Here is a 28,000-nt window from a genome sequence, read left to right as displayed (position 1 = left end):
TGTCCTCAATCGAAATGCAAGCACGAGCCATGACTTTGAGCCCATAGAACTAGGACAGACTACGCGGAAGTTCTCCCTCGCTTTTGCAGCAGCGGGAGGGAGACGAGGCTGTCTGTGAAAGCAGAATGATATCGCCTGTCACTCATTTCTGAAACTACGACGAGTGGTCAATGTGGAAGAGAGGGAGGGACCAAGCAATGTCACTTCCCGTTCAGTTATACTGCGAAGCGGTCTTTGGTGATTCGTTCGGCAACGTCACTTCCCGTTCACTAACCGAACGATTCATTTGGGCGGGGAGGGAGATGAGGGGGGCGAACGATTCGTTGAACGATTCGTTTGAACGAATCTTTTTACTGAACGATCCGGAATGGATTCGTTTACTCAAGTGAACGACAAATCCCGTCACAACAGGACCCTTCAGACTATGACTCAACAAGCACGATATGTTTGGCGCAGATATGTTGTAGAAGTTATGACTGTTCAAAACTTGTGGTGAGACGAAATGGCTTCAGTCATTTTTACTTCTCCTGTTGGACCCTTCTGCTTCAACCAAACCTCAGTATTTTTCATCAGGCACCTGAACACATGTCTTAAGGCTCCCCTGATGCAGGTTTGAGGTGAATAGATTTTTTTTCCTTGGAGGAGGAGCCTGTTTCGTAAAAAAGGCATTTCCTGTTCCCACTAGGGGGCGCTAGGCCTAATGAGTAATATTTCAATGCACTTGTGTTAAGGGTGGGATGCCGCACATACATGCCAGATATGAAAAAGATTGAACGTTGTTTCAAGGAGCTATTAGTCCTTTACTGAATTTGTCATTTTGCCGAAAAAATGGCCGACTTTGGCACCACGCCCAGGTCAGACCCATGAATGAAAACACACCATTTTGAAAAGTTTAGATTTCATATGTCTCCTGAATTGTCTAACCAATTTTGAAGATGATCCAACTGATTCCCTCTGTGACAAGGTCTCAAATGTGCACCTTGTTAATTGATAAAAATTTCACATTCGATCCAAAATACCCGATTTCCTGTTGGGTTTGGAATATGGGTGCAAGGGACTTTTTGGAGCAGTTTTGCACAAGGTATCGACTCCCCAAATTTCATTGCTCTACGTTAAAAAAAACCTAATAGGAAACGCCTTTTTGAAAAATTCAAGGGGGCGCCACTGAGCCATTTTGTTACATTTTTTTGTAACGTTGCAAGATTATCGAAATCCACACAAAGCCGCATGTATGCGCAAAATTTGGTGAGTTTTCATGCATGTCCAGGCCTCCAAATGTAAACTGTACTAGAAATGGACAGAAATTTCACATTCGATCCAAAATACCCGATTTTCTGTTGGATTTGGAATATGGGTGCAAGAGGCTTTTTTGAGCAGTTAGGCATAAGGTATCTACTCCCCAAATTTCATTGCTCTACGTTGAAAAAACCCAATAGGAAATGCCTTTTTTAAAACTCCTTTCTGTCGCCACTAGTTGGCACTGTAGAGTTGATGCAAATGACCCCTACAGGACCCTTCAGGGTATGACTCTCAACAAGCATGGGAAGTTTGGCGCAGATATGTTGTATATCTGCTGAGTTATGACTGTTCAAAGTATTTTGCGAGACAAATTGTTGACGATCATTTTCACTTTCATGTTTGGACCCCTCCGCTTCAACGAAACCTCAATATTTTTCATCAGGCACCTGAACACAGGTCTTAAGGCTCCCCTGATGCAGGTTTGAGGTCAACAGATTTTTTTCCCTTGGAGGAGGAACCTGTCTCGTAAAAAAAGGCATTTCCTGTTCTCACTAGGGGGCGCTAGGCCTAATGGGTAATATTTCAATGCAGTCGTGTTCAGGCTGGGATACCGCATATACATGGCAGATATGAAAAAGATTGAAAGTTGTGTCAAGGAATTATTAGCCATTTACTGAATTCGGTGTTTTGCCGAAAAAATGGCCGACTTTGGCACCACGCCCAGGTCAGACCCGTGAATGAAAACACACCATTTTAGAAACTTAAGATCTCATATGTCTCCTGAACAGTCCCACCAATTTTGAAGATGATCCAACTAACTCCCTCGGCTAAAAGGTCTCAAATGTGCACCCTGTAAATCGATAAAAATTTCATATTTGATCCAAAATAACCGATTTCCTGTTGGGTTTGGAATATGGGTGCCAATGCTTTTTTGAAGCGGTTTTAGACAAGGTATAGACTCCCCAAATTTCATTGCTCTACGCTGACAAACCCTAATGTTATAGGCCAATTTTAAAATTTCAAGGGGGCGCCACTGAGCCATTTTGTTACATTTTTTTGCAACGTTGTTATATTATCGAAATTTAGAATTTTCCGCACGTATGTGCAAATTTTGGTGACTTTTCGCGCATGTTCAGGCCTCCAAATTGGCCGTTTTCATTTGCCCTGAAAAAAAAATAAAAATAAAAATAAAATAATCCTTTGCAAAACAATAGGGCCTTCGCACGCCTAGTGCTCGGGCCCTAATAATAGTAAATTAAAAAAATACAATTAAAAAAAATAATTATGCATAATTTAAATAACTTTTTACAAAATAACATAAACAACCAGACAAATAGAGCTTTTGATAGCAAAGTAACAATTTAATTACACATAACTAAAAGAGATGACCGCGACAGTGGTGGCCGCGACAGCGGGTTAAACTTTTCCCTGATCGCTGCCTGTCTCGTAAAGATGGAATTTTTTCTAGTCTTTCTTTTGTGATGACCACTGCCTCGTTCGCCTGGGGAACTTGTGTTCCTGGGGGGGGGGGTTGGTTTGGCCGTGCGCGTTTCCGTGTGGGACTCTGGAGGGTGCAGGGGACGCGAGTAGCGAGCACGGCGGCGCGGGCTCTGCTCGGCAAGCAGCAAGGACTCAAACACTGCACTGGTTGAATCGGGTTGGGGGTCTTACCAAATGCGCTCCTGCCCTCTAGTGGCCAGTTTTATTGCTTTAAAATGGGCTTTGAGCTTTGTGCATTGTATCTTAGATACATGGGAACCTCTCAATGCCTATTGTCAAAATAAAAAACAAAAAAAACGCAAAACACGTATAAATGCGTTTTTGGGACACTGACGCAATTAAAAATAGAACATTATTTATACGTTTTTGGGAGCAAATGAGTTAACATCTGTACAAAATTACATTTTCTTAATTCAGCGTATTTTTGCTTAAAGCAGAAGTTCAGAATTTTAGACATTAGGCTTAATCTTTGAGTTAGAAAGGGTTAAATTAGTCGGTGGAGTTGATTACAACAAATTTCGTACAGTTTTTTAGTTATTTATTACTTTCAGTGCTCCGGAGTGGCAAAGCTAGTGTGAGTCAATGGTCCATTCCTAGCATACCAATAAAATAAATGATATTAACCGATCTAACATAGTCAAATACATTTAAAAGGCAGATCATTGTTCAAAATACCCATGCCCAAAAATATCCAAGAGGAGTACTTCAGCCACTCGTGCTCATGCTGCATTCAAGGAAGACTTCTCCCACTCAGATGGTACCAGTTGCGACCTCAAAGCATTCCAAGCGTTTTTTATTTTTGCCATCAAAAGACATTTTGACATCCAACAAACCTGGCTCCTCGTAAGCAATCAAATAGTGGAGGAAAAACTAGGGCTAAGGTAAATAGACCACACTGTATCCTGCCTTCTTTAGTTTTACTATTGACGGTCTGCTTTTCGACGGGTAGCGCATTTTGTCGAGTGACGGCTGATTGAAGCAACTCGTGAAGTCGAAGTTTTTTCCTGACTTCGCAACTAGGGCCTCCTAGTTCGAGTGGCGTTCCAATGATGTTTCCTGCTCGGAGGTTGGAAATCTCAGACTTCCCACCTTCCTCGAATGAAGCATCAGTTTACGGTGTCTTGACTGAAGAACGGCAACATAGTGAAATGTGCATTTAGAGGCTGTGGAAAGACAGAATAAATGGGCAAATAAGAGTTTCCACAAATTCCCTATGAAGAAAAAGGAACAATATAAACTGTGGATACTTGGTGCTGGCTACGACATAAACAGACCGGTGGAAAAAATATCACTCTGCTCTGCAGCCTGCTACCTACAGAGCCACTGGATTACAAACGTTGCTGTTTATGCTAGTTATTGACATGCAATGGTAAGTTTTAATAACTTCATCGTGAAAACATAGCCATCACTATTGACTGCATGGGTCATCTGTGATTTTCATGCGTGCATATGTTGTTTTATGTTGGTATGCTAGGAGAGGCTCATTGACTCGCACTCCGGAGCCCTGAAACTAATAACTAACTAACTGCACGGAATTTGTTGAAATCAACTCCAACGACTAGTTAAACCCTCGCTAATGGCGTACCGCAAGCAACACGTCACTTCCGCTCATTAATATTCATGATGTTAGCTACTGTCGCTAAGGGAGGACACGCAAACGTTTGTCCCCAATAGGAAATGAATGGAAATCGTGTACGAAGGAGATGTTTACAAAGCTAAACCTACAAATTCTCTCCGAAAATGATGTCCCTGGTGCCAAATTTACTTGCAAAGATGTAGAGGTACATAAAAATGTTCTTTTAAAGAGATGGCTTGAGTGTCAAGGGCTGAAAAAGACGGAAAAAAAAACGAGTCGACCTTAGCATACCTTTAGCTTTTTTATTGACACCCTTTTCTTACGCGACTGACAATGATATTCTCCTGTTTCAACAAGCTATGCTTTACCACCAGCCCAGTCTTTCCTATATATTATATCCCCTGGTTGTCCTACGTCTCTGACCGTTCTTAGGGGGGGAATATATATTTTGTGTAGCGATCGCAAATGCTACTCCGTGACAGCCAACGAACACTTTTAATTTTGTTGTTGTTAACAAATCTTGATTCTATAATTTATTTACACTTCCCCCTTACTAAAGTGTTTTTTTTTTTTTTTTTTTTAAACAACAGAAACGGTAACAGTGGCAGTCAGATACCAATGCAATTCTTTTCAGGTCATTCATTGTCAGACGGAAGCAGTACGGCACAATGTCTTGCTAAAAAATAAGTTAAAAATAAAAAAATGGCTTACCTCTTTGTCCTCTGAAAGACCATGCCAACCCAACAAAAAGTTTAATGCATATGAAATGTGAATGGATTCACCGAGCTGGTGTTAAAAGTCTGCGCAAGTTGATTCAGTCATCACATTTTTTATTCCCAAGTTTTTGGTTTCGGGAAACGTATGAAGAAAACATCCTTCATATGTCGTAATGTCTAGAGTCGTTTCTACAAGTTTCAATAAGCAACGTGTGATCGGCTTGTTCGTTTTTGAAAGATTACAAATAGAGCGCAAGAAGCACAAGTAACATGGTTTCCATGCGAGGGCGGGTCTATAATGTCCCACTTTGGCTTTACTTCCGCTTTACGATGCGACGTCACGGTCTAAAAATAGTATGCGTGCGGTAAGCCATTCGAAGATTAACCCTGATGTCAAAAATCCTAAAGTTCCCCTGTAAGTAGGGTTGTTCCGATCATGTTTTTTTTGCTCCCGATTCAATTCCAATCATTCCCGATAATTTTTCCCGACTATATACATTTTGGCAATGCATTAAGAAAAAAATGAATAAAACTCGGACGAATATACACATTCAACATACAGCACATAAGTACTGTATTTGTTTATTATGACAATAAATCCTCTAGATGGCATTTACATTATTAACATTCTTTCTGTGAGAGCGATCCACGGATAGAAAGACTTGTGACTAAATATTGCCATCTAGTGTATTTGTTGAGCTTTCAGTAAATGATACTGCAGCCATTCAACCCAAATGCATGATGGGAAGTGTAACCATGACTGTGCGTAGTGCTACCAATTGATATATCTTCTCTGCGTTGAGAAATAACACAAGGTGTTAAGATAGAAATCAATTGCTACCTTGCTTCCCCACATTGCTTCCCATGATATTTCTAATCGTAGGGAGAGGGATTGTCAGGCTTTAGCCAATTAAAAAAAAACTCCAAAGGCTGCCAATATTCACTCTACTCATTTTACACTGCCTAATATCTCTCTATATAGGTAAAACGGCGGTAGTACAGATTGAGCGCAACAATGCTTGAGTGGGTCGTGCAACGCATGCATTAATTGCGTCAAATATTTTAGCGTAATACTTTTTTTTTTTTTTAATAATTACCGCCGTTTCGGGATAAATTTGATAACCCTACCTTAAGCCTAAACTAAAGACTCTGGATGGGTGTAACATATTATGTCTGTAACGTTAAATACAATTAGAATACGATTTAATTAAAAAATATATATATATATTAAAAAAAGGCATGGCTGATATTTTTTACGCCGATTCCGATACTTTGAAAATGATGTGATCGGACCCGATCAAACGGGATGCCGATCGATCGGGACATCTCTACCTGTAAGGTTATCAAACAGTCAGAATTTCATTCCGGCACATGCCTAGCAGCAAGTCTCGTTTTTAATTGTGTCAAATATGTAACATTTCTGGGTGCACCTGTATTTTGTCCTTCACAAAGTTGAGAAAAATATATTTTTCCAACAGTTATTTAAAAAAATACATTTGATTAAAGTTTTAATATAAAAAAATTATGTAAAATTATTTTTGCAAGAATATTTTTATCACAAATCATCAGATTTCCTGCAGACAACATTTCAGTTATCTACCTGTATGTAGCACTAGTATTTCTGACAAAGCGGCTTGAATTATGCAACATTTGATGAACTTTTGTTGTGTTTTTAAGATTGGTCAAGTCAATCCCAGCCAAGAGAGCCTCCTCCTGTCCACGTGTGACAGCGACAGCCTTCACAGCTGGAATCCAGACCAGTCAGACGAGGTGGTAACCTTAACCAATAACTCGAACTTGCCACTTCACCCAAACAAGACTGACATTGATAAATTACCAGAACAAGAGGTGCTGGAAAGCGCTGAAGATAAACAAGAGGAAAGCAAAGTGGCAATAGATGTGAATCATAGCGTAGAAATACTTAACAAATGTAGTTCAAAGGAAGTCATGTGTGAACCAGAAAACTGGAAATTTGAGACTGAAAATGTCACTTTAAATCATGGCCCATTGAAGGAAACCACTGAGCAGCATGAGGACGAAGAGTTAAAAATCACAGACTGTAGTGAAAATGCGAGTAGGAATCCGGGACAACATGACCAAATAACAACAGCAGAAATACAGAAAGATGCAACAGCGGAAAGAAGTAAAAACATTGGGCAGGAAAGTGAAGAAGTGGGCCACCAAAACCTCTTCGAGATTAATGATGTTCAGATATGTCAGTCATGTGATTCAAAAACCTATTTTGATGCCAACAGCTACATCAAACATGAGGTAGGAAGCCCAACTCCTGTCAAGGTGTCGGAACTTAAAAAGCGGTTTGAAGCTCAATGGAGTGACCATACTGGCTGACTGGGAAAGGAAATATCTTCTCAACCCCAAAAATACAGTGGGGCAAATAAGTATTTAGTCAACCACTAATTGTGCAAGTTCTCCCACTTGAAAATATTAGAGAGGCCTGTAATTGTCAACATGGGTAAACCTCAACCATGAGAGACAATGTGGGAAAAAAAAAACTGAAAATCACATTGTTTGATTTTTAAAGAATTTATTTGCAAATCATGGTGGAGAATAAGTTTTTGGTCAATACCAAAAGTTCATCTCAATACTTTGTCATGTACCCTTTGTTGGCAATAACAGAGGCCAAACATTTTCTGTAACTCTTCACAAGCTTTTCACACACTGTTGCTGGTATTTTGGCCCATTCCTTCAAGCAGATCTCCTCTAGAGCAGTGATGTTTTGGGGCTGTCGTTGGGCAACATGGACTTTCAACTCCCTCCACAGATTTTCTATGGGGTTGAGATCTGGAGACTGGCTATGCCACTCCAGGACCTTGAAATGCTTCTTACGAAGCCACTCCTTTGTTGCCCTGGCTGTGTGTTTGGGATCATTGTCATGCTGAAAGACCCAGCCACATCTCATCTTCAATGCCCTTGCTGATGGAAGGAGATTTTCGATACATGGCCCCATTCATTCTTTCCTTTACACAGAGCAGTCGTCCTGGTCCCTTTGCAGAAAAACAGCCCCAAAGCATGATGTTTCCACCCCTATGCTTCACAGTGGGTATGGTGTTGATGGGAGAAATATTATGTGATGCCTTAACATTAGCACATTATGCCTTTGTGATGCATGATTGCTTCTGTGACCTAGATTGTAAGAACTTCTATTGTTTTTCACCTTGGGTCCCATAGTTAGGAGGGAATCTCACGAGATAACTTGTTTTGCACCATAGTACGCGCTTGAGTCCCGTAGTTAGGAGGGAATCTCACGAGATAACCTAAATAAACATTCTACTTCAACCGCTGGGAGCCTCAACTGGGGGGGGGGGGGGGGGGGGGGAAATCTCATACCCTTGGGGGGGGGGGGGGTTCTCACGAGTTCGGGTGGTGCGTTTTCGTGGGGGCAGGGAGTGGCCACCCGTGTCCCAGCGTCAGACGTGCCTATAAAAGTCGGGAGATTCCCCCAAATCCCCGGAAGTCTGCCAGAGGATTACGTACGGGTCGCTTGGCTTTGTTCCTTCGCCGCTTTGCCGGAGCATTTGGCTCCCCGCTCATTTGTCAACGGTAAGCAATTTTCATTGTTAAGGAACATTTTGTTGTGCTGTAACTGTAACGCGGGGATTCTGGGATTGACAAACTAGATTTAACGTCGTTACCACTTGTTTGATACTTGTTGCTTGCTCTTGTGGGATTGTAATCAATAAATCTCATTTATTCTGCATTTTCTCATCAATAAACATCGTCTATTGGGCAAAAGTGTGCTGGTTGCTGACTCACTGCGAACCCGAAAATTTCGTAAAACAGGTGTTCTTCGGATGCAATTCAGTATTCTTTCGCCTCCAAACACGAAAACCTGTGTTTCTAACAAAAAGTTCTATTTTGGTTTCATCTGACCATTACACATTCTCCCCGTCCTCTTCTGGATCATCCAAATGCTCTCTAGCGAACCACTGATGGGCCTGGACATGTACTTTCTTCAGCAGGGGGACACGTCTGGCAGTGCAGGATTTGAGTCCCTGGCGGCGCATTGTGTAACTGACAGTAGCCTTTGTTACTGTGGTCCCAGCTCTCTGTAGGTCATTCACTAGGCCCCCCCGTGTGGTTCTGGGATTTTTGCTCACCGTTCTTGTTATCATTTTGACGCCATGGGGTGAGATCTTGTATGGAGCCCCAGATCGAGGGAGATTATCAGTGGTCTTGTATGTCTTTCATTTTCTAATAACTGCTCCAACAGTTGATTTCTTTACACCAAGCGTTTTACCTATGGCAGATTCAGTCTTCCCAGCCTGGTGCAGGTCTACAATTTTGTCTCTGGTGTCCTTCGACTGCTCTTTGGTCTTGGCCATAGAGGAGTTTGGAGTGTGACTGACTGAGATTGTGGAAATGTGTCTTTTATCCCGATAATTAGGTAAAACAGGTGCCATTAATACTGATAACGAGTGGCGCCTCGTTAGACCTCGTTAGAAGTTAGACCTCTTTGACAGCCAGAAATCATGCTTGTTTGTAGGTGACCAAATACTTTTTTCCACTCTAATTTGGAAATAAATTCTTTAAAAATCAAACAATGTGATTTTCTGGGTTTTTTTTCCACAATATGTCTCTCATGGTTGAGGTTTACCCATGTTGACAATTACAGGCCTCTAATCTTTTCAAGTAGGAGAAGTTGCACAATTGGTGGTTGACTAGATACTTATTTGCCCCACTGTATATACATTATGACATGCACATTATATCTTGCATAAGAAAGTAAGTTGAGGTGTGCATATATTCTTTACTTCAGTGCACATTATTTATCATTTTAGAAGTGAACATAATAAAAGTGCATCATTATTTACCAGTATTAATCAGTATCCTTCAATGGTGTATTATACAGTATAAGTAGACAAAATGCAGAGTGCGTTAAGAATAAAAAGAGAAACCTCTGTTTAAATACAAAACATGTCAAGTTCAAATCCCTCTTGTGGCAGACTGAGGACAACTTTGGATTTTAGCAAGGAGCAAAACTTCCATAATAAAATAATGTTTTCCTTTTTCATGTAGCAAAACTGGTGACAACATTTATGGTCTGTTTACTTCAATAATGAAATGAAAAGATGTATAAAAAGGAGTGTATGGTTTGTAAGAACGTGAACATGGATCGTCACCAGAAGTGAGTGTGCATATTCCAAATGTTCATCATTTTAGTGTTATCAAATGAGGCGTTCTTCTTTGGGCAAGGGAAGAGTCAGGCTACGCTTTTCAGTTCCAGCTGCTCTGACCTGTTTCCTCTCCTCAGCGCTAGGACGGTAGGTTCCCTCCATGCTCCTCTTCTTTTTTATGATGCACAACAGCAGGAGCAGAGTTAAACCAAGCAGCAACACCACAGTGGAGACTAGTGCCGACACCACCGGTGGGAAGGAGGCCTGCATTGTTATGTTGACAGACAGCTGTGAAAAATGATAACATCACAGACAACGTGTTATTTTGATAGCCTGAATTGCAAACTATTTAATAAGTTTCAAAATAGGGAAAAATAAGCCCCCAACGTCCCATCTGGTCTCAGATGCTCTACAGTTGTATGAAAAAGTATCTGAACCTTTTGGAATTTCTCACATTTCTGCATAAAATCCCCATCAAATGTGATCTGATCTATGTCAAAATCACACAGACGAAAAAACTGTCTCCTTTAAGTAAAAGCACCCAAACATTTATAGGTTTTCATATTCTATTGAGGATAGCGCACAAACAATGACAGAAGGTGGTGAAATATAGTAAGTGAACCTTCTCCCTAAGGAGACTTAAAAAAGAGCATACGACAGGTGAAAAAAAAAGTCTTAAATAGCAATATTATGTGAATTAGAATCATATTTTGAGACGATTCGACTATATACAACAATTTAGCAAAGTGCAGATGACGAGAAATTAGTCTTTTAATCTGCCGATTAGCCACGCCTACCATTATAGGGCTCTAGCGTCCCCAACAGGTGGACGACGTCAGCGGTAGACTGGGCTCATCAGTTTTACTATTCAGCCCATTGAGGGGGAATTATTCAGAACGAGATAAACACGACGAAGAAAGCCGGAAAATGTCAGTGTTTCAGTCTCTCTGCTCCAATATTTTTACAGGATATTATTTTTATCCAAGTATTTTTCCCCAATAGCTAAATAAATGACTTGAGAAGGACCAGTCAGCTCGTCAAGGAGGAACTATTCACAACGAGGAAAACGCGACGAAGAGAGATGCAAAATGTCATTGTTTCTGTCTCTTTACGTAAATATTTTTACAGGATATACTTTTTATACAAGTATTTTCCCCAATTGCTAAATAAATGGCTTGGTCATGACAAATAACAGTCTTTTGCTAAATGGAATATAAAATAATAAAAATGCACTTATTCAGGACGACATGGCAAAATTACTCCGTAATGGTCAAAACTGTCGACTTCACCTTTACTGTCGCACCTCCCAAACGATATTTTATGACACCAAAATCGGACATATGTCATTTCCCTTCCCCGGCTTCGGAGAATGTAAACAAACCAAGAGGCGTGACAGCTAGCCGACATGCTAACCCGAACCGAGTGCTGTTTCAAAGTCTTCGAAGCGGAAAATCATACATAACTAGCCCGGATTACTTGACATGACGACTGGGTTGTCGATTGTCTTTGCGGATCGGCAAACCGCCCGGCGGAGAGCAATTTACAGTTCGTTCGCCGGAGGAGGGCGACTGCAGTTGTTGTGCAGCTAACGTGCACAAGGAGAGCTTTTTATATGCCTATCAATGATCAAACGTAGGTAGTCCTTTATTTAAAGAAAGTTTGTAGCGTTTACTTTGTAATCGCTGTATTCGTATTTGACATATACAAAACAAGATGTTTACTCACTTCCTCGTAAGTCCAATGGTCCCACAGTAGTAAGGGATTGTTTTGGCCAAAAAAACGAAATAAATATAGCGATCGCTTCCACACACATCCAAGCAGTACATATCAATCAGGAGAATAAAATACCGTGTGTATTATGAAATAAGCATGCTTTTTCGTGTTACATGCACTTTAAAGAGCAATTGAAACCACTTTTTACCATACAGTTTAAGTCAGGTGTGTGCCCAATCACTGATGAGTGGTTGAAAGCTGTCCTGCTCCGTATAAAACACACACCTGGTAAGAATTGTCTTGATGAGAAGCATTGTCTAATGTGCATCATGGCTCAGTCAAAAGAGCTGTCTGAAGACCTGCGATCAAGGATCGTTGATTTGTATAAAGCTGGGAAAGGATAGAAAACCATCTCAAAGTCTGGATGTTCATTAATTGACATTCAGAGAAGTTGTCTACAAATGGAGAGACTTTGGCACTGTTGCTTCTCTCCCAAGAGTTCGGCGCAGAATACTCAGAGAGGTAAAAAAGAACCCTAGAGAATCTGCTAAAGACTTCCAGAAATCACCGGCACAGTCCAATATCTCTGTGCACACATCAACTACATTTAAAACTATGGCCAAGAATGGTATTCATAGGAGGACTCCACGGAGGAAGCAACTGCTGTCTAAAAAAAACATTGTTGCTCATTTAATGTTTGCAAAAAGGCACTTGGACACGCCACAGACGTTTAGGCAAACTATTTTGTGGACTGATGAAGCCAAAGTTGAATTGTTTGGGAGTAACAAACAACGTCAAAAATGGAACAGCTCACCAACATTAACACTTTATCCCCACCGTAAAACATGGTGGAGGGAGCATCATGATTTGGGGCTGCTTTGCTAACTCAGGGCTTGGACAACTTGCAATCATTAATTGAATAATTAATTCAAAAGTTTATCAGGATGTTTAGCAGGAAAACCTGAGGCAGTCTGTCAGACAGTTGAAGCTAAAGAGAGGATGGATGCTGCAACAAGACAATGATTCAAAACACAGAAGTAAATCATCTTCAGAATGGTTTCAGATGAGCAAAATGCACGTTCTGGAGTGGCCAAGACCAGACTTGAACCCCATTGAGATGCTGTGGCATGACCTAAAGACAATGATTCATGCCAGACATCCCAATCATCTGACATGACTACAGCAGTTTTGTAGAGAGCAATGGGCCAAGATTACTCCTGATCGATATGCCATACTGATCTGCAGCTACCGGAAGCGTCTGGTTTAAGTTATAGCTGCCAAAGGGTGGGGGGGAGGGGGGGGGGACCAAAATATTAAACTTGATGGTTCACTTAATTATTTCCCCCCTTCTGTCATTGTTTGCATACTATTCTCATTAAAATATGAAAACCTATACATGATTGGGTGGTTTTAGTTAAAGCAGACACTGTTTTTTCATCTGTGTGATTTTGACAAAGATCAGCTCACATTTGATGGTGATTTTATGCAGAAATGTGAGAAATTCCAAAAGGTTCAGATACCTTTTCATACCACTGTAGGTGTGTCCGCTAACTGCGCTCATATGCCAAATGCCTACTTGTTACCATAATATCTTGTTACAACTTGAATGATACTTAATTTAGATGTTGTCCATTTCCATGCCCTTAGCAAGGGCGAGCAACAACCAAAGGAAGCAAACAAGCAGAAAAAAGAATATAGGAAGTAAGGTATTATTGAAGTGAAAAATGACAACCAATGCCCTTCATCCCTAATGTATTAAGGCACACTGAACGTATACTGTGTGTCACACAATTATAGAATATATTTGGCCATTACCATGCACTGTATGGCTCAGAGAGCTAGCAATTAATCGTTCCTTCACCTTTCTCTGTCACAGCATTTAAACTGGATTAATACTTGCATAGCCATCAATGTGTGTACGTCACTGTGACAATGCCTCGTGCAGTTTTCCTTTTTGTGTAATGACTCACGCCCAGAAGTTTCAAATGCCTTGTCCTTGTGGGGGGAGTGGTATGTTTGCTTAACTTTAATTATTTCCCCGCCCGCTCTCCTGCTTAACTTTGTTGAGGCAGCTATTTGAAAATGCTGCCAAGTTAGTGACAGTTAAATTTGAATGCGATGCAAGTGCTGACTTCATGCAAAAACGAGATCTGACTGGCTGTAATGAATGTCAATCAAAGGGGATGATAGGTGAGGTGCTTTGCTTGACTAAAATGAGTTTGTGTTTCATGAAATAATTTCCAATGTGACAAAATATATCAGCAAGAGTGGCTTTATAAAATCATTACATTGTAGAGATTTAGAGTAATATGAGCACAATCCCTTTTAAGACCAAGCTCGTAACGTGAATATGCTTGAATCATGAATTGATTTTTTTCCATAAGAAATAACTGTATTCTAGTTTACGCGAACAAAACAAAGTATTTGGTGGAAGTAAACTAGAGGACATTAATGTTCACTTGTAAGCACAAATGATCCACTTTGATACAAAATTCTATCACCAGAAACAACAAGGATGAGCAGCAGATGGGGAATTCTGTTGATTCGAGATGCTCACATGCCATCTGAACGGGATGCTAAGGCACCCGGACATGCCAAGCGAGAGAGGCTGTTCTGGATTTTGCCTGTTGCTCATATTGTGAAAATTTGCTCGCATTATGAGACTTTTCTCTCGTGAAGATGTTCGTATCGTGAAAAACTCATAAGGTGAGGTGCTAGTATCATGAGGGTCCACTGTAATTTTCATTATGACATGGGCCGCACGGCAGGCCACCTCAGACCACAGGCCATTGGGAAATGTCCCGAATCTCCTAATGGCCTGCATTAGGGTTGTCGCGATCCGACATTTAGATCGGATCGACTGCCGATATGCACAAAAAAATGTGCATCAGATCAGCTGACATGGAAAAAATTCCGATCCAGACTCCCGATCCAGTTTTTTTTTTTTTGAGAAACCGGTCCTGGTTTTCCAGCGCACCGATATACATAATCCATTCCAGTTTTTGCTTTGTTTCCCTAAAATGCGGTCCGCATTTTACAGCACACCTTCATTTTCTTAAAGCCTTAGTACAGTTGTTCAAGAGCAGAGAACTGATGCGGAGTTAATTGTTCATTTTCCACGGAGGTTGTTTGTGCGTTTTGCTTACAGTTTACAATATTATTTGCACGTTTTACTGATTGATAATTTCATTTCTGTTTGTTATGTATAATGTTTTGTGTTTATCACTAAATAAACAGGTCAGTTTCTTGTTACCAACCATTGTGTGTTATTCAAACTCACCTAATTCAGGTGGCTAGTTGTTATCAAGAGTACTAAAACCTTTTTCAACATGAGTCTGACAACTAAGTAGGCTAAATAACTTATATCGGTATCGGCCAGTATCAGTATCGCATCGGAGTGCAAAACAATATCGATATCGGATCGGAAGTGCAAAAACCTGGATCGGGACATCCCTAGCCTGCATCACAGTAATGTACAGTATAATGTTTCAAGAAACCTAACTGGGGAATTATGACAAAATTGCATGATAAGAGTAAATGAAAACAAGACATTTTACCTCCCAGAAGAAAAGAAAGACGCTCCGATTGCTGGGGTGGACTTGGACCTTAGATTGACGTAAACGAGCATCAGTAAAACTTTAAATCAAGCAGCATCTGGAAAAAATAAAATATGTAAGATGACAGATATGTACAGGTAGCGGTGTTGTTTTAGTCAATAATGACAATAACGAAAATATTTCATGACGAAGACGAGACGATAATGAGCTAAGAACATGTCTTGGGAGACTTAAACATAACGCGAATGCTAATTTACGTCTTACGAGTAGAAAATGCGCCATACTTTGCATCGCATTTTCACAACGTGTGAGATTTTTTGTGTGGTTAGCCTGCATTGTAGCAGTGTCTGGTCGTGTACTCATGTGACGTGCTGCCCCCCCCCCCCCCACCAACTCTCTATCTATCTTTCGAACAGTTCGTGGCGTCCAGGTAGGTTTAATTAATTGCCTGTGTATTGTTACGTGATGGATTTGAAGATGCTTTTAAACGCTACAATATGTGCTCGTCTGTCAATGTTCATTCAAAATACTTTTGATTTATTTGAGTGAAACAGACAACAATGTTGAGTAAATGTCGATTAAAACTAGACGAAGACACACATTTTGAAATGACTAAAATATGACAGACTAATAGCCTGAATATTATCTTCCAAAAGACTAATACGAAAATTAAAATGGCTGCCAAAAACAAAAGTAGTCCCCAATTACGAAAGACTTGCGTTCTGACGCTGGCGACGTAACCTGAATTTCCGTGTAAGTCGGAATTAACTCTATAAGTACCCCAAAATACCCCTAAATCTAAAAATATCCCAAAACATGTATTATATGTCATTGTACTGTTCTCGCCAAGATGTTGGAGCCATGTCCTAGCTAGACAGCGAGCTAAGCTCCGAAATGACGATGTCTGACATCCATGTGGTTTTCTCACTTTATTCAGCTGCTCATGACATCAACACTCGCAGAATCAAAATGAAATAAGAATCAAATTAAATCTGTTTCATTTTCAAAAACAGCATGTTGTGTTTATAACTAGCTGCTGATATAGCAATAAAAATTCCACAAAAGCGATTAGCATGTATCAATTAGCGTTCGCACATCATCAAAAACAATCACATCAACTCGCCTCAAGTATTACACCACACTTGATAACGCACAATAAACAGTGCAAAAACAGTTGGCTCTGTGGATGCTTCACAAGCAATAAATGTGCGTGCAGGCTTTTTCTTTTTTTTTTTCTTCTTTTTTTTTTTTTGCTCTTTCCCCTCTCACTCGGCAACGCAACTTCATGGGCACAAATGGCTCTTTATCGTGTGTGTGGGAGCGCTCTTCTTCGTGTGCGCAAAAATCTTTTTCTTCGTGTGTACTTGCGCTCTTCTTCGTGTGTGCAAATACGTTCTTCTTGTGTACATGCGCTCTTACTCGTGTGCGGTACTTACTACCTGCTCTACGCTTCCTGCGCCAAAATAAAAGCATGTATCACAAAACAAAAGTCAACATTAGGAGAAAAAAAAAAACGACCGGAGACTCCGGCGTCGTAAAGTCGAAATCAAATACCGTATTTTTTCGGACTATAAGTCGCAGTTTTTTTTCATAGTTTGGCTGGGGGTGCGACTTATACTCAGGAGCGACTTATGTGTGAAATTATTAACACATTATGATATCATTTCACATGTTATTTTAATGTTTTGGAGTGACACTGATGGTTTGGTAAACTTGTTAGCATGTTCTCTATGCTATAGTTATCTGAATAACTCTTAATAGACCGGCCACGTTCGCGTTCTGCCTTTGCCAATTTGTGTTCAATTGTATTATTGACTTTCTTATATTGAAATGCATGCTTTTAGTTTGTGGCACTTTCACGCCCAAGTGGGGGCGCACTCGCACGTGTTTACGCGAAGAAGAGCGCTCATACGCCAGATGAAGACGCAGCTCTGAGTGAGTGGGCAAGTTAGCGAGAGAGGAAAACGGTTGCGAACCTACGTTCATTGTTTATGCTTGTAAAATATCTCTACAGAGGCAACGCCTGTGTGTATCCTCTTTTTTGTTGTTGTTGTGCGTTTTCCACCCGCGATCGGACACTTACAGCCAGTTGTGTGGTGCTAATGCTAGCGAACGCATGCTAACCGTGTGTGTCATTTCTGTAAATGCACATAATTAGCATTCATTTATGTTGATGCGATCTGTTTGGTATCGAGGACGAAATTGATTCAGCAAATTATACGGATTTCCAGCATCGTTATTTGGGAGTTTAACTCGTTGTATAGCCAGGACCGAGCCGTAGCGTCCTGGTGAGGACAGTATATTCGCATTTCGTTGTTCATGCACTGTACCAGGGCCGGCCCAGCTTATACGCAGACTATGCAGCTGCTTAGGGCCCTTGACCACTTGGGGGCCCCCAATTTGGCAATTGTTTAATTTATATTCTATTTTGTTTACTACAGTTTGCTTTGACTTTTGTGAGTTTTGATACTTGATTACAAGCTTAAAAAATAATAAAAGTTATTCATTAACTTCTTTGAAGTTTTAAGTATGCAGTGCAACAAAATCTGATTAATATTCAAAATAAGGACGTATGGGTTGGATTGCATGTATGGGTTTCACAATACACTGTGACGAAATGGTGGGCCAAAAATATGGGCCCCTTTGCATTATTTTGCTTAGGGCCTCCAAATGGCCTGGGCCGGCCCTGCACTGTACACTTATTCAGCATGTTGTTCTGTATTATATTTACATATTAAAACATTATCTGGCTTTGCCAAATTGCAAAGACCAGATAATAAATTACCTTTCAAGATGACATATCTGTCTATGTGTTGGATTTTATCAAGTAAATTTCCCACAAAAATGCGACTTATACTCCTGTGTGACTTGTATATGTTTTTTTTTCTCTTCGTTGGGCATTTTATGGCTGATGAGACTTATACTCCAGTGCGACTTGTAGTCCGTAAAATATGGTAAGTGGGGTACGTCGTAACCCGGGGACTACCTGTAATTATTTTCTTAAATTATTTAGGTATTTGTTAGGAGTGAAACTCACATATTGCATGATGATTATATATGGATTCTTTGGACAACGATACAATATTTGCCGCTATTACAAAGTCTGGCAAGATTCTCTTTTTGATTCAAGGGCCTTCATTTGAATTAATATAATATGTTGTACACATTCAACACAATTTTGTAACTGAAACATTTCAGACTTTTGGTAGTATTTCACCACTGCACTGTTTCCCGTGTATGATGCAATGAAACAAATACATAGACTGTTTGGCCACATCTGACCCAAACTACCTTGACTTGTGGAACTGTAAACTAATGGTTTGCCAAACATTATTCTTGTGGATTTGGATGGGTCATCTAAACATTATGCAAGAGAGCTTAGCTCGTGTTTACAGTTCTTGGTCATTTTAATTTATAAATTACAAATAGAGTAAGAGTCAACAAGAAAGTAGAGAACGGAGTTGGTTGTCACACGGGTTGGTTATGAAACTAGGTTCAAGTAAAACAAGTACTAAAAAGGTTTTAGCCATACTACAGCCATCCAAAATATAGGGGAGAACAGTGTTTTTGGCCAATGTGATGGTTGTCACACTTGCTATAACTGCACCGCCAGAGTGTGGTGTTACATGATATCAGTATCAAAATGATAGAATTGCACCAATAAAAAATAATAATCCAAATCGTCTTTACTGTTAAGTGTGACATCACTTTAAGATGAAAGGCAAATACTTTTCTAAGTTCAATTTTAAAATGTTATGGCATTTACTATTCTTTTTATTGAGCTTTACCACGATAGGTTTTCAGTCTTATGAAAGTGTTACCGTCAAAGTATGAGGACAAAGCTACATATTTTATTTATGTTGGCTAGCTGGCTAGTTGCTTGCTAGCAGTAAATTTTTGCATTTAGCCAATATCACAAGATGTTACAATTTTAATGGGGATTGTTGTGAAACCATCAGCAGTTTAAGGATTTGTATTGTCGTGGTACAAGACACGGTGAAATTGTTTTCCAACAGCTCTCAGTTGTGTGCATCATACAAAATAGCATTTAAAAAAAAAAAAATTTTTAAAAAGGGTAGAAAATAGAAAATTAAGATAGCTTCAGTACGTATTATAGCAGTGATGTGTAAAAACACCCCCTTCTGTTTCAAAGGTGTCTTAACATTTTTTAATCCATTCTGTATTCTTCGGGAACTCATTTTACACTTTCAACACCAACTTGCTGTTTTACAAATCAGGCAAGTTAAAAAGTTTTATTTCACTTAAAATAATAAATTAGAGATCGACTGGTATGGGTTTTTCAGGACCGATACCGATATTTAGTTGTTAGAGGGGCCAAAAAACGATTTTTGGAGCTGATATTCAATCGCCGTAAAAGTGTAAGAATTGGCACAAAAAAATTGAATATTGCCAACACTGAACTTCATTGAAATGCTAACGGATGTTTATTGAATCACATGAATAGAAAATAATAGCTAATAATAGTGGGTGGCGTGCTCCAGTGGTGGAGGAGTTGTTTCCCAACCCAGAGGTTGTAGGTTCAATTCTTCGACCTGATGACCTCGTCCAAGTATCCTTGAGCAAGATACTAAACCCCCCGTTCCTCCTGGTGCCGCGTCACCAGTAGGTACATGAGGATATAGTGTGAAGTTCTGTGAGGGCCTTAAAGACCAAATGTGAAGTAATTTCATAACATGCCAAATAGGGTCACAATTAAAGTAATTAAACATTGTCCAACAAATAAAGCATGAAAAACAATTTTTTATGTTGTATATTTGAAAAAATAACTGCGTTTCCGAAGTTCGAGCCTGAAAGGGGATGAACCCGGAAGTGATACGTCACACCGAGAACAGCGATGGCAGCACTCCATATGGCCGCCATACAAAGCCCTTCAAACAATGATTCAAACAGTGATATAAGCGATAGATCGAGCGCAAGGGAGGAGATCCAAGTTTTTGAAGAGTTGGAGGAAGAAAAGGAGCTTGGAATTTTATGTTGAACCTAACATTTACTAGCCAGACGCTAATCAGGATGCAAACAATGTGCCTAGACTATCTGACATGGAATGGAGACAAGACGCATCGAGATTACAAGATTGGTAAGATATGGGCTGTTATTATTTTCATGACTTGAAGACGCAGGCATTTGCACATAATTTTATGTTTTTGTCTATTTGATGACATTGTTTAAAAAATAATAATAATCAGACTTCATGTTCATTTTGGCAGATCCGGCAGCTGTAGTGCATATAAAATAATAATATAAAAACATTGGGGGGGAAAGAAGGAGATGAGTCGTTGTTGGCTTTCTTCACTTTATTGTGGCAACAATAAGAAAACAAAATAATAGCGGACTGCCGCCACATTCGACCACAAAGTTTTGCTTCTCGCTCATCTCCCCCTCATGTCCTACTCACAGCTCTCTAGTCCCAGTGTCTCTTAAACGGATCGTGCATAGTGTCTTTTTATGAGCTTTTTGTTGACAAAGGTATCGAACACACGACATGCTGACAACTTTGTTTCTTTATTAACACATGGAGCTAACAGTACGAACACAGCTTGGGGCTCTCGGCAGGTGGTGCGGAGCGATAGATAGAGCCTGTAGAAGTGCCGTCTAATGGCGTGAGGAAATGTAGTTTTTTCACACAAGCCAACAGACTACAAAGTACCACTTCAGTGTTGTCCCGAGACTACATTTCCCATGATTCACTGCGTGACCTGTGCCGCTCACTGATTCGCTGCAAGATTGACTCAATGGCTACGCTAAACCAACACGCTAGTTGTCAACTGTCACCTGTCAGCGGCTCTCGTAAAACACAAACTAGAAGGCTATTATGCGATCACCGTGAAAGAAACGCCGAACCGTCCAAAAGTAATGCAATGCTTGAAGCATGACAGTGGAAATACATAATACAAATGCAAATAAATGTGCACAAACTCACCGGCGTTGTGTGTCTCTTACGGCAACGTGACCGTGAATTACCGCGACGCCGACCCGCTTCTATGCACATCCACACCCCTTTCCCGATTGACAGTGGATTAACCCTTCCGGACAAGATCGTAGATGACGCACAATTTAAACACGCTTAACCTAGCGAACGCAACAACAACTATGATCGGGGATTGCCACAAGATAGCTTTCGGCTCTGCTTTGACAAAGTCATCAGTCATCTATCCAAAAATCACACTTACTTTTTGGCAAATCCTTGATCATAAGCAGACCGGTTGAGGAAGCAGGCATCTTCGAAGTCTTTGTAGCAGAGAACACGACTCGATGATGGCGTGAAATTCATTCGCTTATTGCAAACAAAAGATGTCCATTTACGTGCCCTGCTATCCTTCAGTCACTCATACAACTTTTCTTTAGATTGAGAACAATACATCGCCACACACCGCCGTGGCATCTTACCGAGAAGCAATGCAACAATACTGTGTGTATGGCGGACTTCCCTCGCAGTTCTCGGTGTGACGTCATTTCCGAAGATTTACGAAAATTGTCGAAGAAAAGCATTTTCGTTGTCAAGGGCGTTGCTATGGGTTTAACAAAGAATCTGGAAGGGTTGCGTTTAAAATAATAACGAAAATATGCTTATAATTGTTTAGCCATTGATATTATTCAAAAACATGGTTGGCCAACCATACTTCACATTTGGTCTTTAAAAAGGTGGACAGGCGCAATACAAGTGTAACTCAATTTCCAATTACCATTTAACCAATCAGAGGACTGGGTGAATAAAAGTGCAGGAGAGGGAGGCACGGCTGCATCTGAGCCGAAATAACCCAGTTTTAAATATTTTTTTTCATATCAGCCGGTCGGATATAAGAAAAAAGAAAAGAAAGAAAAAAAGGCCAATACAGAAATACTTTATATTTCCAAATATCGGTGCCGATCATCAGTCTATCTCTAATATTATTTTGAAATGAAAGCCTGAAGAAGAAAAAGCATGACCAAAAACATGTTGCAGTAGAATGTCAAGTACCTCTCACAAAAAAACCTTTTGAAAATGGAAACAAACATACAATATTTTTTTATAACTATAGGGTCCAGGGGAAAACTCATCAGCTTCAGTCAAGCAAGTATTTAAACTGCAGCAGCTGAAGTTTACAAATGAAGAGTACTTTTCATAGTTAATTAACATAACAAACTAATACAATTTAGATCAAAATTATAGAACAATTTATAAACAACTTACTTTGTCTGAATCCATGTCATCATCATAGCTCTACAAACAGATGAACCTTTTGTCATGTCTGCACCATGTCACTCGAACATTTCCCCCCCCCCAAAAAGACCAAGTCATCTGACTGACTATTCTACTAGTAGATGTGTTATTGGGAATCTATTCATGTAACAGTAAAAACTGTAGCTTGTGACAGTCAACCCCGTTGACCCCTACAAACAGACACAATACGTCTGAAATAATGGCTACACACCTAATTTACAGTGGCGCCACCAGGGGGAGGCCAGGGGTGGCCATGCCCACCCCTATAAATTGGTTGGCCACCCCACTGGCCACCCCGCTTGCCAGTATATCGAGACATTGTTGTAGCATCAGTTATGCATTTCATCCCAAATAAATGCATTTATTTTGTTTTGTTGAATGTACGGTTGTCAAATTTATCGCGTTAACGGGCGGTAATTATTATTTTTTTAAATTAATCACGTGAAAATATTTATCGCAATTAACGCATTCGCCTTACGACTCATTCACGCATTGCCGCAAACAGCCTACAATGGCGCCGTTTTACTTATATACAGAGATAAGAGGCAGTGTCAAGTGAGTGGAGTAGACAAGCATTCATTGGGGCCGTGCTTTTAATTGGCAAAAGCGTTGTCATCTCTCACAGCAACTATACATATTGTGGGAAGCGACGTGGGTAAGAATGACAGGAGTTGATCTTTTTCTTAACACCCTGTAGTGTACCCAACGCAGAGAAGATATAGCATTTGCAGCCACCACACACAGTCATGGTTGCACAGCTTCCCATCATGCATTTGGGAAGAACAGTTGAAGTGCATGTGACACGAAAAAGCATGTTTATTTCATAATACACGCGGTATTTTATGCTCCTGAATGATATGGACCGCTTGGATGTGTGTGGAAGCGATCGCTATATTTATTGAGTTTTTTTAATCCCGCGCCATGAAAATGAGTGACTTCCGGCTTCGGTCTTGCATTGAGGAGGAGGGCGTTGTGACGTGTATGGTAGAAGACGTCTTCTTCACTATACAGCGTACTGTTGTGTATGAGGACGAATGATTCAGCTGATTTTGCGGATTAATACATTTATTTTTCGCATCACGCCAGCCAAACAGCTGCAGAAAAATCATTCTGTATGAGGGAGAGGCGTATGCGCCTTTTTGGAGTTTCAAAAGGTTCCCATTCACTGTGGATATTGGCCAAGCCCTACTACTGTGGGACCATTGGACTTACGAGGAAGTGAGTAAACTTCTTGTTTTGTATTATGTCAAATACGAATACAGCGATTACAAAGTAAACACTGCAAACTTTCTTTAAATAAAGGACTACTTATGTTTGATCATTGATAGGCATGTAAAAAGCCCTCCTCATGCACATTAGCAGCACGTTAGCTGCGCAACAACTGCAGCCACCCTCCTCCGGGGAACGAACTGTAAATTGCTCTCCGCCGGGCGGTTTGCCGATCCGCAAAGACAATCGACAACCCAGTCGTCATGTCAAATAATCCAGGCTAGTTATGTGTGATTTTCTGCTTACAAGACATTGAAACATCACTCGGTTCGGGTTAGCATGTCGGGTAGCTGTCACGCCTTTTGGTTTGTTTGCATTCTCCGAAGCCGGGGAAGGGAAATGACATATGTCCGATTTAGGTTTCATAAAATATCGTTCGGGAGGTGCGACAGTAAAGGTGAAGTCGACAGTATTGAACATTATGGAGTAATTTTGCCATGTCGTCCTGAATAAATGCATTTTTATTATTTCATATTCCATTTAGCACAAGACTGTTATTCGTCATGACCATGCCATTTATTTAGTAATTGGGGAAACTACTTGGATAAAAAGAATATCCTGTAAAAATGTTGACGTAAAGAGACAGAAACAATGACATTTTGCAGCTCTCTTCGTCGCGTTTTCTTCGTTGTGAATAGTTCCCCCTCGACGAGCTGACTGGTCCTTCTCAAGCCATTTATATAGCTATTGGGGAAAAATACTTGGATAAAAAGAATATCCTGTAAAAATATTGGAGTGGAGAGACTGAAACAATGACATTTTGCGGCTCTCTTCGTCGCGTTTTCCTCGTTCTGAATAATTCCCCCTCAATGGGCTGAATAGTAAAACCAATGAGCCCAGTCTACCGCTGACGTCATCCACCTGTTGGGGACGCTAAAGCCCTATAATGGTAGGCGTGGCTAGGCGGCAGATTAAAAGACTAATTTCTCGTCATCTGCGCTTTGCTAAATTGTTGTATATAGTCGAATCGTCTCAAAATATGATTCTAATTCACATAATAATGCCATTTAAGACTTTTTTTCTCCTGTCGTATGCTCTTTAAGTCGCTACAGTATCATTTACTGAAAGCTCAACAAACACACTAGATGGCAATATTTAGTCACAATCAGAGGTTGCGCTAGACTTTTTCGTTGTCTGTCATTTTGACTGACAGTGTCATAAAAATCCGGTCATAATCTATTTTTATCCGTCACTTACATTTTTAAAATGATAATAATGACATATTCAATAGTATTTAGTTTTCATTCATTTTTAATTAATATTCTGTCCGAACAAGCTTAACAAGAGGCAAACAGACAACGGAGTGCACCAATCAGCGACGGGCAGACGTGCCGTTAGCAAAGCGACGAGGGCAGGACGAGGGACTTGCGCGCGGAAGTAAACATACGAGGAGAACGGAGTTTATTCAACATGGCTAGCGCGAGACAGACTGATGTCAGTGTCTCTTGTCGATGTGTTTTAGCTCATTTAAAACTGAATTTACCGCGAATTGGAACATATTCTTGGCTCTCCCGCCATCCGTGTTGTTGTAGAGACGACTTTCGGCGCACAAGAGTGACGTTGCTAGTGAAGAACACGTCACGCAAATAAACAAATCTGATTTGTCGACTGATTTTGTACCTACTCGAGAGGCTGTGTTCCAGACTTTTCTCTCAGTGTTTGAAAAATACAGGGAAAACAGTCTGGCCGTGCCAGGCAAACACTCAGTTGCCTTGACATTTTTCCGAGTAAGGCCAACGACGTCATGCATCAAGAGAGACAATAGCTAATTAATATGCTCACTCGCCACCCTGTGGTCTGGGGTGTGAATTGCAACCTGTCAAAATGACGGATGGACTTCAGTTTTTTCCGTCACCGTTTTAAAAAACCGGTCAACGATGGAAAATATTCGGTTAACGCGTCCCCTGGTCACAATATACAAACTCACATTTATCCTTTAAGAATTGCAAGTCTTTCTATCCGTTGATCCCTTTCACAGAAAGAATGTTAATGTTAATGCCATCTTGTGGATTTATTGTAATAATAAACAAATCCAGTACTTATGTTCAGTATGTTGAATGTATATATCTGTCTTATCTTTCCATTCCAACAATCATTTACAGAAAAATATGGCATATTTTACAGATGGTTAGAATTGCGATTAATTACGATTAATTAATTTTTAAGCTGCGCTGCGATTAACTCGATTAAAAAATTTTAATCGTTTGACAGCCGAAGTTAAATGTACACCTTATGCCTAATATATACATAACACAATGAAACACAATTGTTGGGGAACTCTAAATGTTGACTGGACAGTTATGGACTAAGCACATTAAATCATTAGTAACATCAAATATTACACAATACACTAAAATGTATCAGAAAGCCGTGTCCTTAAGTCTTTCTGATAGTTTTCCCCTGACCTTTTTACTGCAATACTATCATGAAAACCTGAACTTAAGGCTTTTAGTTTTGGCCACCCCAAGATTTAAAGTGGCCCCATCTGGCCACCCCTATGAAAAATTTCTGGAGGCGCCACTGCATTTAGTCCGTTTAGAAATGTAGGGCGTAACAATAAAAAGTTACCCCAAAAAAAAAAAAATACTACCAAATTGAGGCATTTTCTCTACAGACAGCAAAATAGTATTTGTATTTCCCTAATCCCTAATAACAGTGCTGACTGGGCGACCGCGATGCGGTTCTGCGGCAGGAATGCAGCCCGTCTGGTTACACCTGTTCGCTCAGGTGACTACTGGGACTCGGGAAAAGCCGCCAGGAGCAGTAGGTGGAACCGATGAACCCTCGCTTCTTACTTGCGTTCAGCCCCTCGACACGTATCTGTACTTGCAAGAAAATTACCTGACGAAGAACCGGGAACCTGCCCAGATGAAATGAATCTCGTCGATGGCGGAAACCTCAGTTTAAAGACGTTGTCAAAAGATTCAGTTGGACAACGACGCTGTGTTCTCAGCACAATCGAAACTTTGGTCCCACGGTACCTGCCCGTATGGAAATGAAACATGTCACGTGAATTACAACGACCAATCAGGAGCGTCTTTTATTCTCGCTCTCTAACGTCAACACTAATATTCATGACCATAATTTATTTTTTCATAGAGCGGTAAATGTGTTCACTCGCGCACCATGATAATGCATACAAATTAATACATGTAAATGTATTGAAAAATAATCTAACAATGAATTATAATGCAAGTTGGTGTACTAGTAAACGAAATTGAAAATTGAAGACTAAATAATAAGTGTCAAAATCGTTTTAGCATAGGCGCCTCATTGACCCCAGTTTGATCGCAAATAGTCCAAATCAGTATCTTTGCGGCATAATAAGTTATAAATAAAATAATAATAACAATAATAATAATAATAATAAAGCAAAAAAAAAAAAAAAAACACACACACACATTGAGAACATATCCACATTTATTGAATATCATCTTGTTACAAATGCAACAAACAAACATTATAATTAAGTGTATTCATTTACACGTAGAATTTACAGTCACAGTGGGTCTAAATCAGGGGTCGGGAACCTATGGCTCGCGAGCCAGAGCTGGCTCTTTTGATGGCTGCATCTGGCTAGCAGACAAATCCCTAATTAGTAAAAAAAAATAAATAAATAAGAAAAAAGAAAAAAAAGGTTATACTCCTTTTCGCATTGCGCGAAACGGCAACAGTCAGAGGCGACTAAAAAGCCAGCTCGCAATAATTTTTGTGGGAAAGTGGCAAACATACATGTCATTGTGTCTATCTATCTATCTATCTATCTATCTATCTATCTATCTATCTATCTATCTATCTATCTATCTATCTATCTATCTATCTATCTATCTATCTATCTATCTATCCATCCATCCATCCATCCATCCATCCATCCATCCATCCATCCATCCATCCATCTATCTATCTATCGCATAGGCAACGCAGATGAGGCAGAGTCACTGTGCAAGTGGGGTCGCCGTATTTTGATGTCGAAAAAAGCGGCTGATGTGCCAATGTGCGTGACATCAGGACGTAAACTTCCCTCGTTTTCAGTTTCGTTTTCCGCGTCGTTAGAAACCCTTTTGAGAAGATGG

The 28,000-nt window shown here is 40.2% G+C and overlaps 1 protein-coding gene and 1 long non-coding RNA gene across 7 annotated transcripts in view; one reads left to right on the top strand and one right to left on the bottom strand.

Moving 5' to 3' along the window:
* The window catches only part of dennd1c (DENN domain containing 1C), a 62,919-nt gene that overhangs the window by 30,408 nt on the left and 4,511 nt on the right, over window positions 1-28,000 (top strand). For 5 of the 6 annotated variants that reach the window (XM_057844537.1, XM_057844539.1, XM_057844538.1 and 2 more), the window contains one exon: window positions 6,709-7,464. The exons of the other annotated variant lie outside the window; for it this stretch is intronic. In XM_057844537.1, coding sequence (XP_057700520.1) covers window positions 6,709-7,380 — 672 coding nt within the window. In that variant the 3' untranslated portion in view covers window positions 7,381-7,464. Of the gene's footprint in view, window positions 1-6,708; window positions 7,465-28,000 lie in introns of those variants that run through there. 6 annotated transcript variants of the gene reach the window in all.
* Window positions 3-26,923, bottom strand: LOC130920963 (uncharacterized). The gene is made up of 3 exons (XR_009064267.1): window positions 26,769-26,923; window positions 15,437-15,533; window positions 3-3,902 (listed from the first exon to the last, which is right to left on the bottom strand). It is a non-coding gene; the product is annotated as an uncharacterized LOC130920963 (long non-coding RNA).

Source organism: Corythoichthys intestinalis, chromosome 8 (assembly GCF_030265065.1).
Source record: "Corythoichthys intestinalis isolate RoL2023-P3 chromosome 8, ASM3026506v1, whole genome shotgun sequence".
NCBI classification, from domain to species: Eukaryota; Metazoa; Chordata; class Actinopteri; order Syngnathiformes; family Syngnathidae; genus Corythoichthys; species Corythoichthys intestinalis.
Note: the sequence above shows the minus strand (reverse complement) of the source record. Positions and strands in the feature narration are given on the sequence as shown.